General features: G+C 36.8%; 1 protein-coding gene across 1 annotated transcript in view; it reads right to left on the bottom strand.

Moving 5' to 3' along the window:
• EPHA6 (EPH receptor A6) overlaps positions 1 to 15,866 on the bottom strand; it is a 1,133,516-nt gene that overhangs the window by 451,216 nt on the left and 666,434 nt on the right. The window contains exon 6 of the mRNA XM_045286264.1: positions 9,241 to 9,365. Within this exon, the coding sequence (XP_045142199.1) occupies positions 9,241 to 9,365 (125 nt within the window). The remainder of the gene's footprint in view (positions 1 to 9,240; positions 9,366 to 15,866) is intronic.

Raw genomic sequence — 15,866 nt, 5'->3', positions numbered from 1 at the left:
CATGCACACATCTGTCTTCAGCGATCATGTCAGGAAGGTAGCTATAAAATGACCGTTTAGTTGGGCAAGGTGTTCTTGTATTAGGGGAGTGCGCATGAGGAGGCCCAATTTCCACCTGCCGCCCCACTACCAAACCAATAATTATTGCAAAATTTTATGGTGAAAAGTATGAGAAACTGAGAAAGGACATCAATAATTCAACCTTCCCTCAAAAGTAGATACTTTAAAATCAGCTCTGAGTGATGAAAATATATTCCATGATTAAATGTCTTTCATGAATTTAATCTTTTAACAATGCACTGTTCTCAAATGTTGTAAAATTATACATTTTTTAATTAATGCTTTGGCATACTTTTATTTTATATTCTATATTCTCTGGACCAAGGGAAACACTGGTAAGTGAAATTAATTCAGTGTTGTAGATAGATTATTATTGACCATCTGGAGATAAAAAATGCTTCTGTTCTCATGATGAGTTTTACTGAGCAAGATCTGAAAACTGCTGACTATTGTAAAAATTAACAAGAGTACTTTGCAGAGAAGATTTTACTAGTCACAGTGTCTTTAAATATTGAATATAGGAATAATGAACTGTTATGGGAAATTCATGTGTGGAAAATGAGCTACTGGTTGGTAATTAGTGGAGTTGTACAGCACCCTTGTGAAATAGGTAGGTTTTATTGCTGCCATTTTACAGATGCAAATGTACATTGGAGAGTAATGAAGTGTTTAGTCTCAGGGAACCCAGAAAATCAGCATCAGCAGAAAACAAAACAAAACACAGACTTTATCGAGATCTCCAATTGTCATGCACTACCATGGTTGGCTAATGTTAACAACTACTTAAAGGTCTGTATGATTGGGGTGAAATTAATTTTCATATACCTTCGTTGCCTCATCTGCAAAATGGGAAGAATATATAACTCAGAGGATTGTTACGAGGGTTATTTATTCAATTCATGCAAAACAGCAAAAGAATGGCTGACATAAAAAAACAACAACAAAAAAACAAAGAATGGCTGATATATCACCACTGCTTAGCAATGACTATCTCTTAGTTACTAGCTATCTACTCAGTTAAGGAAGGTTGTAGTGGTATCGTAGTGGTTACTTGTTGAACTGCAATGCTCCAAGTCCACAGTTTGAAATCACTATCCTGCTCTGCAGGAGAAAGCTGAGCTTTAGATCCCCATAAACGTTTACCATTGAGCAGACTATTGCACAAAATTCTACCTTGTCCTATAGGGTTGCTCGATGAGGCCGTGGAAAACACAAAGTACTTTCTCTCCTTCCCTTACTCCGTTCTTTTTAAATTGCTACCAGTAATCTCACAATGGTTGTGTAACTTTTCTAATTCCTTTCTAGGTTCTGAACACAAAGTAATCTAATTCAATATTTTTCTTTGTGAAATCTTGAGACACTACATTTAAAAAAAATTGTCCTGGGCTAGCTGAATGAGGTCAATTCAAGGTCAGGAATAAGAATCCTTCCTTAAAGAAAATGTTCTTGATGAAATTTGCAGATACCCTTTCATATATGGCATATCCTTGGTGATTCTAAGTTTACAACACACGGACCCTACCTAAAACCCTGACTGTAGTCTGACTCTGGATTCTGAGGCACTAATGTGAAAGGACGGCTTCATGACTTCAGGACACCACCTGTTTGGGCTCCATCTACACAGCCTGCTGGTACTCTCCCATTTTTGGCAGCACCTTGCCTGTCAGATACTTTTAGTTTGATCCTGACAAATTTTAAATGCATCTACTCATAATAAATAATCTATGCTATTCTAATTTCTGGTGTATCTTCGAAGGTTTATGTTGTTGACAAAAGCAAATAATTGTATTAGGCATTGGTGGGAGGTTTCTTAAAATGGATTTTATTACTGTGAATTAGGCAGGGTTTATATTTCATATGAACTCTGCATTCAACATTTTAAAAGCCTCATCAACATATCCTTCCATATTCTTTTCTAACCCCCTCCCCTGGTTTCTCTTTTCCTCCTAAGGAACTCCATCCTCCCTTTCATGCAATCTTATCTGTCCACTGCTTCATCTTCCTCCCAGGGGAACCTCCAAAGTCTGTTCCCTTTGGTATGCAACTCTCTGGCTTGGTTTTTATCCTAATAATAGTGGTCTCATAGGACATTTTCCCTTTTGTGACTGACTGCAGCATTCAACATAATGTTCTCCAATTTTATCCATGTCATGAGGAGCTTCATGGTTTCGACATTGTTTTTTTAGCAGTGCATAGCATCCCATTGTGTGTATGTAGCCAAGTTTCTTTATCCATTTGTCTACTGATGAGTATTTGGGCTATTTCCAACTTCTTGCTGTTGTGAACAGTGCAGCAGTATATAGAGATTGAATATGTATATTCTTGTTATAGCTCTTATTTCATTAGAGATATCGCTGGCTTGTATGGGATTCCTATTTTCCATTGTTTGAGGTAGCACCCCATTGCTTTACACAATGGCTGTACCTGTTTACAGACCCATCACCATTGCAGAATTAAAATCTCTCTGCAGAGTTTGTTGTTTTTTGTTTTCTTGAATTGGGTTGCTGTTGGTGTACAGGGTGTTTCCTCTTTGTTTTGATTTGAATCTCCTGGATGGCTTGGGTCTTGTGTTAGTTCAAGTACACTATAGAAACAAATTCATGGAGACTCATATGTGAATAAGAAAGAGGTTTATAGATAAGAGCATTTTGATATCGATAAAAAGTCCCAGTCCAGTCCAGATTAAGTCCATAAATCCAATATTAGCCCATATGTCTGATACCAATCTATGAAGTCCTCTTCAGACTCATGAAATACATGCAATGCTGCTGAATGGAGGAGGATTGCAGGCCAGTAGGTTGGAAGTCTTGTGGATCCAGTGGCGTTTTAAGTATCTCAGTCCTGGCAGGGGTCTCTATGTGGCTTCTCATGCGCCAGAGGTTGGTTGCTTCAGGGTAGGTCCATGTGGCTCCCAGGACATAGCATCATGTCTTGTCAGTAGAGTGTTTCCATGGGAGTGAGCTGAGAGAGAAAAGTATCTCCCACCTTCAAGGAGGAAACTACAGGAGTTTCCAGAATTCTTAGAAGACGGCCATACCCACACACAGCATCATTGGTTAAATCTTGATTGCCAGGCTAGACTCCATCCGGTCACTTGTAATCCTCTCAAATTAACACCAGATGATGTAACTACCACAGGTCTTGTGGATATTTTTCACATGTTTGTTAGCCATTTGGATGTCCTTTTTGTGAACTGTCTGTTTATGTCCTTTGCCCACTTTTTTAGTGTGCTATATGTCATTTAGTTATTGAGATATAGTTTTCTATAGATTTTAAAGATTTGTCCCTTGTCTGTTGTATCATAAGTAAAGATTTTTCCCTAGTCTGTGAGTTCTCTTTTTACATGAAGTTTTTTTATGCACATTAGCGTCTTGTTTTCAGTAGATCCTAGTCACTTAGAGTATGAGTTGACATCAACTCCATGGCCGTGAGTTTGGCTTAGTCAGTCACCTATTTTGTCTTTTCTATGTATTTCCTTCATGATGTTTCAGAGTATGACTATGCATTGAAATATGGACCTTGTTTGTCCCTGTTATCTCACTAATGACTTTTGTAGGCCTAGAATTTACATTTATGTCTTTGATCCAACTTGACTTCATTTTTTATTATGGGTTCTGTTTATTTTCTACAGAAGCAGATCCAATTTTGCCAGCACTAATTGTTCAAGAGATTATCTCTTTCCCATTTAATGTATTTTTCCCCTTTATCAAAATCAGTTGTCTAGAGGTAGATGTGGCTGGAGTTTCCATGATGCATATCAATAAGGTAGAATACTCTAAGTTAGAGGCTCTTAATTTAGTGAAGGCGTTAGATACATACATGCACAGCTCTTGTAAAATTAACTTTGGAAAGTATAATAAAAGATGCAAGATGGGGGCAGGAAATAAAGACAAGCAGGAAAAATAGAGAAGCAGCTGAAAGTATAAAAAGTAAAAAAAAAATGTTGCACACATAGAAACAAGGATATCATCGAAACTAAAACCAAACTTATTGTTACCAAGTTGATTCCGACTCATAAAATTACCAAAGGCTTGAAGATAAACAAGCAGTCAACTACCTCAGAGGCAACAAAGCCCACATGGAAGAAGCACACCAGCCTGTGTGACCACGAGCTGGTGTCGAAGGGATTGGGTGTCAGGCATCAAAGAACAAAAAAATCATATCATTGTAAAGGTGGGTGAATGCAGAGTGGAGACTCAAAGTCCATCTGTAGGCAACTGAACACCCCCTTACTGAAGGGCTGTGGGGAGAAGATGAGCCAATCAGGGTGCAGGGTAGCAACAATGAAACATATAACTTTCCTCTAGTTCTTAAATGCTTCCTCCCCACCCCACCCCCCAATATCCTGATCCCAATTCTACCTTACAAATCTGGCTAGAGCAGAGGATGTATATTGTACAAATAGCAACTGGAAACACAGGGAATCCAGGATAGATGACTCCTTCAGGACCAGTGGTGAGAGGGGTGATGCCTGGAGGGTGAAGGGAATGTAGAATAGAAAGGGGGAACTGATTACAAGAATCTATGTATAGCCTCCTCCCTGGGGGATGGACAGCAGAGAAGAGGGTGGAGGTAGACGTTGGACAGTATAACTTATGACAAAATAATAATAATTTATGAATTATGAAGGGTTCAGGAGGGAGGGGGTGGGGAGGGAAGGGGAAATGAGCAACTGATATTAAGGGCTAAAGTAGAAGGCAAATGTTTTGAGAATGATGAGGGCAACAAATGTACATATGTGCTTGACACAATGGATGTATGTATGGATTGTGATAAGAATAGTATGAGCCCTGAATAAAATAATAAAAAAAAGAATAAAATATATCTCAAAAGTAAAAAAAAAATTACCCTATAGGACAGAATAGAGCTGCTTGTTTTTGTTTCGGAGGTTGCGAATCTTCACAAGAACAGAGAACTTTGCTCTTCTCTTTTTGAACAATGTCCTTGAGCCACGGACTCTGCAGTGAGCGGGCCCAACACATAATCAATCCACTGTACCCCAAAGGCTCCTTCACAGGGAAATTATCAACTCGCTTCCATCAAGTCAATTCTAACTCATCGTGAGCCTGCAGCATAGAAGAGAACTGCTCCCCAGGGTTTCTGAGGCTCTAGATATTTCTAGGAAGAGATAGCCTCATCTTTCTCTTGTGGAGCAGCTGGTGGTTTGGAACTGCTGACCTGGAGTTAGTAGCTCAAAGCCTAACTCACTATATCGCCAGGGCTCCTTTAGAGGGATGTTAGCAGGATTCGATTCTTAAGTTATGGTGGGAGACTACTGTTCCCTGGGCTCAAATATTAAATATGTATGTCTGTGTATATGTTTATTTCAATCTCTCTATGTACTTCAACTTGCCTTGACTACAAATAAATAACAAATATTTCCTTATATGGAGAAAAGATGTTCTAGATGAAGATAGGTAACATGTACAGACGGAACATGAAGACAAAGGGAAACCCTACCGGTCAGTTATGCTCTCTCTGAAATAACTTGGTGTTCTAGCATTTTTATTTGTTTGTATATATTGTTTATATATATATGTATGTTTATGTTGTTTAAATTTTTCAAAATTCCCAAGGTGATTATTTTCTAATTTTGTACTGTACTATAATATATGCCAAATGTTTCCCTATAGTTTGTTTAAATGATATTTAATACTGAGTTAGTGCTTTTCATCTTTAGGTCAGTTTATAATTACTCTTCACAACCCACAAAACACGTAGATATCTTATTTCCACTTTGTAAGTGTGCAGTCTGAGACATAGAGAGAGTGATTGAATTTTTTCTAGCCACAGCCTTAATGATAGAGTGAGAACGTGAATTAGGAAGCCTCGGCTTCAGCTCTGTGTTAAAGCCATTAGCATTGGCTCATTGCCATTTTCTTACCCCAAAAACCAGAAAAGCAAAAATCCCTTCATAAACGTATCTATCTGATTAAAGTAAAATTTAATGTGATAAATTTAAATGTCTGAAATCTAAAAGTAAACATGTATATTTTATTAGTTACTATTCTTACTATTACTATTCTTACAAAAATTTTTTTTTTACTATTACTATTCTTAAAAGTATTATTTATTTCTAAAGTTTTATTTTAAAGTATGATTCTCCTTTTATTGATTTGTACTGAATTACAAATTATAAGTTATTTCCAATGTCATGTATAGGAAGAAAAAGAATAGGTAATGACACTAATTTTCTGTGTATAAAATACCACCTTTATAAAACACAGAAAGCTATTTAAATTCTGAGTAAGTTACTTATGACATTTTCCAAAGATATATTTATACATATGTATATATAGATATATATACATTGCTTTAAAAATAATCCGACTTTTGAGTTCAAGCAGGTCTATCTAAACTAGTAGGCAGAAAACATGTAATTTGTGTCAGCATGCAACAGTTATAACATTTGAAATGTTAGTAAAAACAGGATTTCTGTGCACATGCTAGCATGGCAAATTGACAGAATCTATGTTCTAATTTACAATGCTTTATTGGCCTGTGAATGTACTCATGTCAATGAATTATAATGAGTGTTTTGCTGGCTAGATAATGTCATTGTACTTTGCACTAGAGTGAATGCATATAGTAAATTGCATACAGCCATGGTACTGAACTCTCATTCCCATCAAGTTAATTCAGACTCATAGCAACTCTGCAAGAGAGACTAGAACTGCCTGATACGGTTTCCAAGGTTGAACATCATTTCAGAAGCCACGTCTTTCTCCCACAGGGTGGCTGGTGGATTTGATCTGCTGATCTTTATTAGCAGCCAAATGCTTACCCATTGCACAACCAGGAAGCCTTAGCTATCTCTAGAGCGCTCTATCAACTTTACCTTTGCTCAGAAGCAGAATAAAAATAAAAGTAGTATTCTATTTCTCTTTTTGTGCTACATGTGTTACTTAGGAAATCTTAATGTTCCCATTGTCAGTATTCCAGAAATGATACTAGTAGAAGGAGATGTATTATCATAATTAATTATGTTGCATGCTATGATAGCTATATGAGTATTTTAATGGTCAGGAATTGTGGGAGGTAAACTAGAGGAACAGTGTGAATACCATAAATATGAAGATGCATATAAACTAAAAATTACAGCCAGTAAGAACAATTTAAACAGACAAATATGAAAATTAAGATTGAGTTGACTTATCAAACAGGTGCATCTTTATAACTTTGTATAATAGAGCTGACCTGAATGTGAAGAATTAAAAAAAACCCTCTTATTCTTTTCTTCCACTTATCCTTGAAATCATCCTTTCCAGTTTATGTTACTGTTGCTAGGTGCCCTCGGCTGGTTCCAATGCCTAGTAAGCCTGTGTACAACCAAGGGATGCGCTGCCCGGCTCTGTGCATCCTCACAATTGTTCTTATGTTGGAACTATTGTTGTAGCCGCTCTGAGTTCTCAGTAACTGGCCTTGTTATCTGTCGGGTTTTCAATGGCTCGTTCCTCTGAAGTGGATAGCCTATTTCGTCTTGTCTGAAAGCTCTGCTGAAACTGCTTCACTTTGGGGTCCTGACTGGTCTTTGAAATATCAGAGTTAGAGCTTCTAGCAGGAGAGACAAGTGGTGAACAATTTTTTAATAGTTTTTATTAGGGGCTCATACAACTCTTATCACAATCCATATGTACATCAATTGTGTAAAGCACATTTGTACATTCATTGCCCTCACCATTCTCAAAACATTTGCTCTCCACTGAAGCCTCTGGCATCAGCTCCTCATTTTTCCCCTCCCTCCCTGCTCCCCACTCCCTCATGAACCCTTGATTATTTATAATTTACTATTTTGTCATATCTTGCCCTGTCCTACGTCTCCCTTCACCCTCTTTTCTGTTGTCCGTCCCCCAAGGAGGAGGTCACATGTAGATCCTTGTAATCGGTTCCCCTTTTCCAACCCATTCTCCCTCTACGCTCCCAGTATTGCCACTCACACCACTGGTCCTGAAGGGATCATCCATCCTGGATTCCCTGTGATTCCAGTTCCTATCTGTACCAGTGTACATCCTCTGGTCTAATCAGACTTGCAAGGTAGAATTGGGATCATGATAGTAGGGGTGTGGGGGTAAGCTTTTAGGAATTAGAGGAAAGTTGTATTTTTCATTGTTGCTACATCTCACCCTGCCTGGCTCATCTCCTCCCCGAGACCCCTCTGCAAAGGGATCTCCAGTGGCCTACAAATGGGCTTTGGGTTTCCACTCTGCACTCTCTCCCTCATTCACTATGGTAAGATTTTTTTGTTCTGATGATGCCTTACACCCTATCCCTTCAACACCTCGTGATTGCACAAGCTGGTATTCTTCTTCCATGTGGGTTTTGTTCCTTCTGAGCTAGATGGCCTCTTGTTTACCTTCAACCCTTTAAGACCGCAGACACTGTATCTCTTGATAGCTGGGCACCATCAACTTTCTTCGCCACATTTGTTTTATGCACCCATTTGTCTTCAGCAATCGTATCATGGAGGTGAGCACCCAATGGTATGCTTTTTTGTTCTTTGATGCCTGATAACTGATCCCTTCAGCACCTTGTGATCACACAGGCTGGTGTGATTCTTCCATGTGGGCTTTGTTGCTTCTGATCTAGATGGCTGCTTGTTTACCTTCAAGCTTTTAAAACCCCAGATGCTATATCTTTTGATAGCCGGGCACTATTAGCTTTCTTCACCACATTTGCTTATTTACCCGCTTTGTCTTCAGTGGTAGTGTCAGGAAGGTGAGCATCATAGAATGCCAATTTAATAGAAGAAAGTGTTCTTGCATTGAGGGAGCAATTTATAGTAACTCTGAACTCATGGGCAAAAGATACAGATTACAATACCTTACTTTGCTTCATAGTAATAATATTTTACAATTATTTTCAAGTGAATTACAAGAACATTATGGCAATTGAAATGTAAGATGAAGGAATTTATACTTTTTACTAAACTGTAAGATTCCCGAGAGTAGATTACAGTAGAGGTGAACCTCTTCCATCTTACACTTTAATTTGACATAAGACAAATCAGTTATGAAATTGTAAGCACAACAGTAAATTTGAAATGATCCAAAGGAACAGTAGGTATGAGATTAAGTCAAAGAAGGGATTTGAAGTAAAATAATATCGAATAATAACATATTCAATATATACATATCTGTGTATGTAAATGCAGATTTTCATAAGGCTTTAAATGAGACCTACTTTCTCATAGTACTTGATCTCGTAGTCCAGAATGGCTCCACTGGAGAAGGCAGGCGCTTGCCATGACAGGGCAATGCTGTTTTGGGATGCCCAGTCCTTCCTTACCATTCCTATGAGAGAAGGCGCTGAAATGAAAGAAAATAACAGAATTAATCGGCTGAAATGCTTTTCTGCAGCATTTTCTTTACTTTTTTTCTTCCCAGGAAAACCATTCTTGTTGAAGGGGACACTGGTTGCTGATGATGTAGGATCAAATCTATTCAATTCTAATAAAGTATCAAACTATATTCAGAAACATTATTAGTGATCATAGAAAAAAACCTAGATATGATAAAAATAAAGAGCCTCTTTTAGTCTTCTTAGAGAAGAGTACTTTTCTTTAAACTTAAAAAAAAATTACAGCTATGGAATTAAAGTGTAATAAACTCAACTCCTATATTTTACTAAGTTTAAATCTATTGTAGAAAAAATTCTACAATTACAGGATCTTCTACAGGGTTTATTTCCATTCAATACAAAAGCTTATTACAGAAACCTCTTAACCACTATAAATTACTGCTGATCAATGTGCAGATCACGTAACTTACATGAGTCTTGTAACAGGTGACTAGAATTGAAATATGTAACTACTGATGTTTCTTTTTAGAGTAATGTCTACTTTATTTTACTTGTGTAAATTATTTAATAATGCAAACTTAAGATTATTTTCATCAAATCTTTCACAAAATATTTTTTAAGACAGGAGTGTTTGACAATAGATGCTAAAATTCACATTTAAAAAGGGAAGTTCAGCTATCCTGAGATATCACTTCTTACCTGTAATAATGACAAAATTGCAAAAGTTAAATCACATGCTCTACTGGTTATGCATTAGAGAATAACCTTTTAAATACACTTTTTAACACATTTTGCTGGTGGAAGTACAAAATGGTGTAACACAAAGTAAAATTCAGCAATTTGAGATGAAATGAAATATTCATTTACACCTAGAGTTTTTGGTATCTATCCTATAGGTATACTGCGTAAATACAAAGCTACATATTTACCCAGCTGCCAACTGTTCACTGAGATTTATTTGTAAACTTAGGAAATAAATGAAATAAGCACGGTGGAAAATGTATACAATACTTTAAGGCTGCCCCAAAGAGATGTGATGTAGACATTCCACTAAGTGAACTGGACCCTGTCTCTAACACACTTGTAACCTGAGGACTTAAGACTGAACATTCATGGTGTTTGAAAAAGCAGAAGACAGTTATACCAAGATTGTTGAACTGTTGCTAGACAGAGAATCGTTGACTTATTATGTCAATGCCCTTATGTTGTAGTAGGGTATATATTATTCTGGCAAACCTGTGACTGACATTCTCAGTGAACAAGAAAATCATTCAGGTATTTTAATATGAAGTTAGCCTACACTGGCTCAATCTCTCTCTCTCAACAATGTTTTAAAAAAGGAGTACCAGGAGCTAATCAAAAACTAATTAATGGAATAAGTTTATGCCCTATGAAGATGATAAAAAATATCTCTACCATAAATTAGTAGGGAGATCTCTAAAGGGAGGCAAAGACACATAAAAAAACAGAGTCAGAAATGGATTTGGGTCTACACTAAATCCTAGCTCCAATTTAGCAACAATTAGTTCTTACATCATGGCCCTGTTTTATACTCCACCTCATTAATGTAACATAGAAGATATGGGCGCAATAGCAAAGTGTGGTGAAGACATTAGATGGTGCCCAGATATCAGATAAAATAGCGTCTGGGGCTTAAAGGCTTTTTTTCAAACAAACAGACATCGGAGTGAGGTGTATGCTTGTTTCCAAACATACGGACATCTAAGTGAGATGTCAACTAAGTGCACATGTAAGAAGCACACCAACATCAGTGACCCAAGGATTGTAAATAATATAATCCAAAGAGGAAGGAGGGAATAGCATTAGAGCCTAAATTGTGATATTCTGGTTTGCAGAAGGCTATGGATGACAGTGGAAGCCCAAGATATATTGATGAGCTCTGCACAGTAAATGAGCCTCAGGTGATTTCGCTGTATGGCTAATAGCGGGATGAGAAGAAACTGGTTACCAAACCGAGTGCATTGGAGAGTTGAGTATAGGAAATTAAAATGATAAACCGGACTTGAATGGCTAAAACGTTATCAGTTGATGCTCCCTCTGATGCACATTGGGCCTTACCTGGTTTTCAACATTTTCTCTGTGTGTGCGTGTGTGTGTTTATTTCATATTGGGCTTTATCGCAAATGTATTTTGTCATTGGTGGTAACCCTCTTGAGAATTTTTGTTACATGTGTCACAATATATAAATCCCAGGATTGATGAGCCCATGGAAATAACAAGTACTATAAGGGCTCCTGGCGAGTACAGTAGGTGGGAGGGTGAGAGGGTAAAGGCGATACGATGGTAAGGTTCAAGATGGAAGAGAATGTTTTGAAACTAATTATGGTAGTGATGGTACACTACTGCTGGATGTGATGGAACTATGGAAAAAATAAAATATCTATATTAGCTCCCATTAAAGTGGTTTTTTGGGGAAAATACTGTAAGAAAAAAATCTAAGAATAAAAAATAATGTTATTCTAAATGGTGTGAGGTAATATATTGGATAAGACAGGGATCAAATTAGACTTCTACAAATATACTTTGTTAATATACTTTGTATCTCTGTGCCTATCTTAAATAATTAGCCAACACTATTTTTAAACACACCTCAAAAATGGTAAAGAAAATAAAACAAACCTATGAAGTGAGTTGAAAGTATAACCAGAAAGAAGAGCTATTAAATTAAAACATGTCATTGACCTACCCTCACAACAGGATCTATTCTAGAGGCCTCTCACGCTCAACTCTTGCACACCGTCAATGCTGATGCTAGCTGTCTGAGAAGACCGTTTAGAACCTCGCCTGTGGACTCCTGAGACCGTAAATCTTTATAGGATTAGAATGGCTCATCTTTCTCCTGAAAAGTGCCTGCTGGTTTAGATCTGCTGACCTTGCAGTGAGCAGCACAGCACATAAAAAATAAATAGATAAACAATATAAAAATATTAAACCACTTTTAGCAATCATAGGGGTGGAGTAATATTCTTACTGTAATTCTGACTGTGGCATGTGTACTGAAGAATAAAGAAAATGAATATTGGGGTTAAACAGAACAAGTATTGTTTCTGAGAGAGAGCAATGAACATAAATAAAAATCCAACAGTAAATTTTAATCAGAAGTATTATTATGAACTCATGATGTATTTCTAATCTGAATTAATATCCCAAATCCAGTTGATAATAAGATTAGAAAAAATAGATTTGTGTGATTACAATGAATATAGTTTAAATTCTATGAATGATCTAATCGTTGAATTTCATACTTTATTTCTAAATATTGTTTTTTTATCTTATATATATTCTTACATTTGTAGGGACAAGTTCAGTTTCTAGAAATAAGTTTTTAACAAACTGTTTTTAAGTCTGGGTGTGAAATGAAAGCCTTATTGTTAGACTAAAATATAATCTTAAATGAATAATCAGGGAAATTGTTAAGAAACAGAAGAGTTTCTTTCTATGAGCTAACTCACAAATGGATAATGTGATAAATAAGAGTAAGAGCTCAGATAATTCACTATTTAAATTTAATCACATTCTCTATTAATAAGCCACCATTAATAAATGTATCCCTGTAGGAAATTGCATTAATGTTCTTGAATTATAATGCAATAATGTATTAAATGGTGCTTTATGGAAAATTTATAACTTTAAAGTAAATTATACAAATTAGACAATGATTTAAGCCTATCAATTTAGTACAATTTTTGAAACTGTCCTTATTTACATGCTTGATTTTCAGCATAATGTATAGTATCATACAGCAATATTACCAACGTTTACATTTTGTCTCATAATTACTTTGTACTCCAGGCTAACAATTTAATCCTTGTAAAAATATAAGAAATGCAATTATGACAGCAGCATAGTAGAATGATGATTGGGTAAAATATAAGTATTCTTTTCTAGCTTCAGCTTTCCAGGGGTTAAATGATTGTGCCGCTTACATCATTTAAATGGTATGGGTCCTCTTGACTGCTGACTGCTAGGTCAGCGGTTGAAACCCATCAGTGTTCCTTGGGAGGAAAATGAGACTGTCTACTCCCCTAAAGGTTGACGGTGTCAGAATCCTCACAGAACAGCAGCACTGCTATCAAGTCTCTGTGAGTTGGTAATGAACTCTACAGCAGTGGGATTACCTCATTGTGTAAACTTCTTCACTTATTTATAACGAAATCCTGAAATGTACTCATTTATCCCTTTCCAATATAAATATACACATTTTACATATGATGATGTACATAATTTGAAAGTTTATTTATTTTGACATACTCACTCCTATTCCATAGCTTCATATGATTTCCATAATGACTAACACTCAATTATGTTGTCACTTTTCTAAGTGATTCTTCTAATAATAGGTGTTGAAGTTTTCAATGTTGTACCATTACAGCCGCCATATTTAAAGATTTTAAAACATTATTAAAATTTTATAAAGAAAAGTTCTGTATGTAATTTTGATATTCTGAGCCTTATAATACCATATTATTTTTTTATACCTGTACCGATAGACACAGGCATACCTTTTAAGTAATTGCTGAGTTCAAGCCAATGGTGTGGGAAAGAAATCATGATTATCCTGTACCTCCATGAAGGCGCCCTTTTGGTGTTGTGGGTTAGGCATTGGGCAGCTAGCTACCTGAGAGGTGAGCCATTCAAATCCCGCAGCCTCTTCACAGGAGAAAGATGAGACTGTCTATGCCTCTCTCAGAAACCCTCTCTTGGGTTGACCTGTGTCTGAATCAATTCATGGCAATGTCCAGAAACCTGAGACTGTATGACATTTATTTTAAAAAGAAGATTCCAAGTAAGAAACATTATTACATGTTTCATTGCGTATCTTCAATGGATTTGTTTTCTTACTATCTCAATTGTTTGGAACTCCTGGATGTGGCCTATTGTGAAAGTATTATAATAGCAATGAATATAGAGCAGAAAATATAAACATTTACTCTTATTCTTCTTCAGAGATTTTTAAGATGCAGTAGGACAATTACTGATTGCAGCTCAGCAGCAGAAGGTTTCATCTTGGTGTCTTGGTTTATAGGACTGTTCCTTTGATTATTTGGTGTGCTGATTCTTAAGCAAGACTTAAAAAGACAAGTGCCACATAATTCCACTCCTTTTAGTAAGCACATCCATGGAGACAAAAGTTTATTCGTGACTACTAGTGGCTGAAGGGAAGAAGAAATTGGAATTACTGTTAAAGAGATAATGTTTGTTGGAGTTGATGCAAAAAAAATATTGGAAATAAATAGCATGAATCAATGTCACTGAAATATGTATTTAGAAATAGTTAAATGGCAAACTTCTATATATAATTTTCACTTCATTAAAATTTTAAATACTAAATCTGCGTATTTAAAATAAAAAAATTCAAAATATACTTCTTATTGAATCTATAGGTTTCCCTTCTATACCTTCCTTCTAATAAAAAAAGGATATATTTTCCTCTTAATTATTTCCCTTAAAATTATACAAGGGGGTACCCCTGTCTCCAAAAGGAGAAAAGCTCCCCTGGGTGGAGTGGAGCTTTCGTAGTAGCCATTTTCCCCACTATGGGAGCATCAAGCAACTTGCTCTGAGTTAGTGTGTTAGTGCACCCAGAGGCATCACCTGGGAATCCTCTCTCTGGTCACAGTGAATTTCTTCATAAAAGCAGTTTTGCTCAAACCTCGTTTTTTGTGATGGCTGATTTAGGAGAACAGAGTGTGGCTCTGAAATGCCATTTCCTGTTTGGGAAACATTCTGCAGAAACGGCTGTGATGTTGAACACAGCTTACGAGGACAGGGAGATGGGAAAACCTCAAGTGTAGGAGTGGTTTCTTCATTTCAAACAAGGTGAAATGTCGGCTGAGGCCAAAGCTCGTTCTGGAAGTCTGTCAACTTCTTGAATGGACGAAAATGTTGACAAAATTCATGCACTTGTGCTTGAAAACCGAAGAAGGCCCATTGAAGAGATGGGGACCTTATCAAGACTATCTTGGAGCTCAGTTCAGTGAATTGTAGCAAAGATTTGGGAGCAAGAAGGGTCACTGTGAAGTTTGTGCCTCGGGTTCTGAGTGACCAGGAAAAAGAAGGTGGACTAGAAACACGCCATGCTTTCAAAGAACAGCTCCTTAGCTACCCAGGATTTTTTCCCAAGGTCATTACTGGTGAGGAGACATGGTGCTATTCTTATGACTCTGAAACCAAGTATCAATGAAGCCAGCGGGAGACACTATCAATCACCTCACTCAAAAAAAGTTCAAGTGAAAACAAGATCAAGATGACACTCCTTTCTTTTTTTTGATGTGAGAGGGGTGGGGGGGATAATGCATTAAGAGGTAATTCCACCAGGTCAGACTGCTCATCAAGTTTTCTATTGAGAGGTTCTGAAAAGATTGCATAGAAGTGTATGACACAAAAGGCCTGATTTGTGGCAGATGGGGCACTGGTTTGGCCACCATGACAATGCACCTGCTCACATAGCCATCTCAGTGTGCCAGTGTTTGGCAAAAAACAGCATG

Source organism: Echinops telfairi, unplaced genomic scaffold, assembly GCF_000313985.2.
Source record: "Echinops telfairi isolate 266 unplaced genomic scaffold, ASM31398v2 ScPeMD7_6;HRSCAF=24_1, whole genome shotgun sequence".
In the NCBI taxonomy this organism is placed as follows: Eukaryota; Metazoa; Chordata; class Mammalia; order Afrosoricida; family Tenrecidae; genus Echinops; species Echinops telfairi.
The sequence above is the reverse complement of the archived record's forward strand: the minus strand, read 5'-3'. Positions and strand labels throughout refer to the sequence as shown.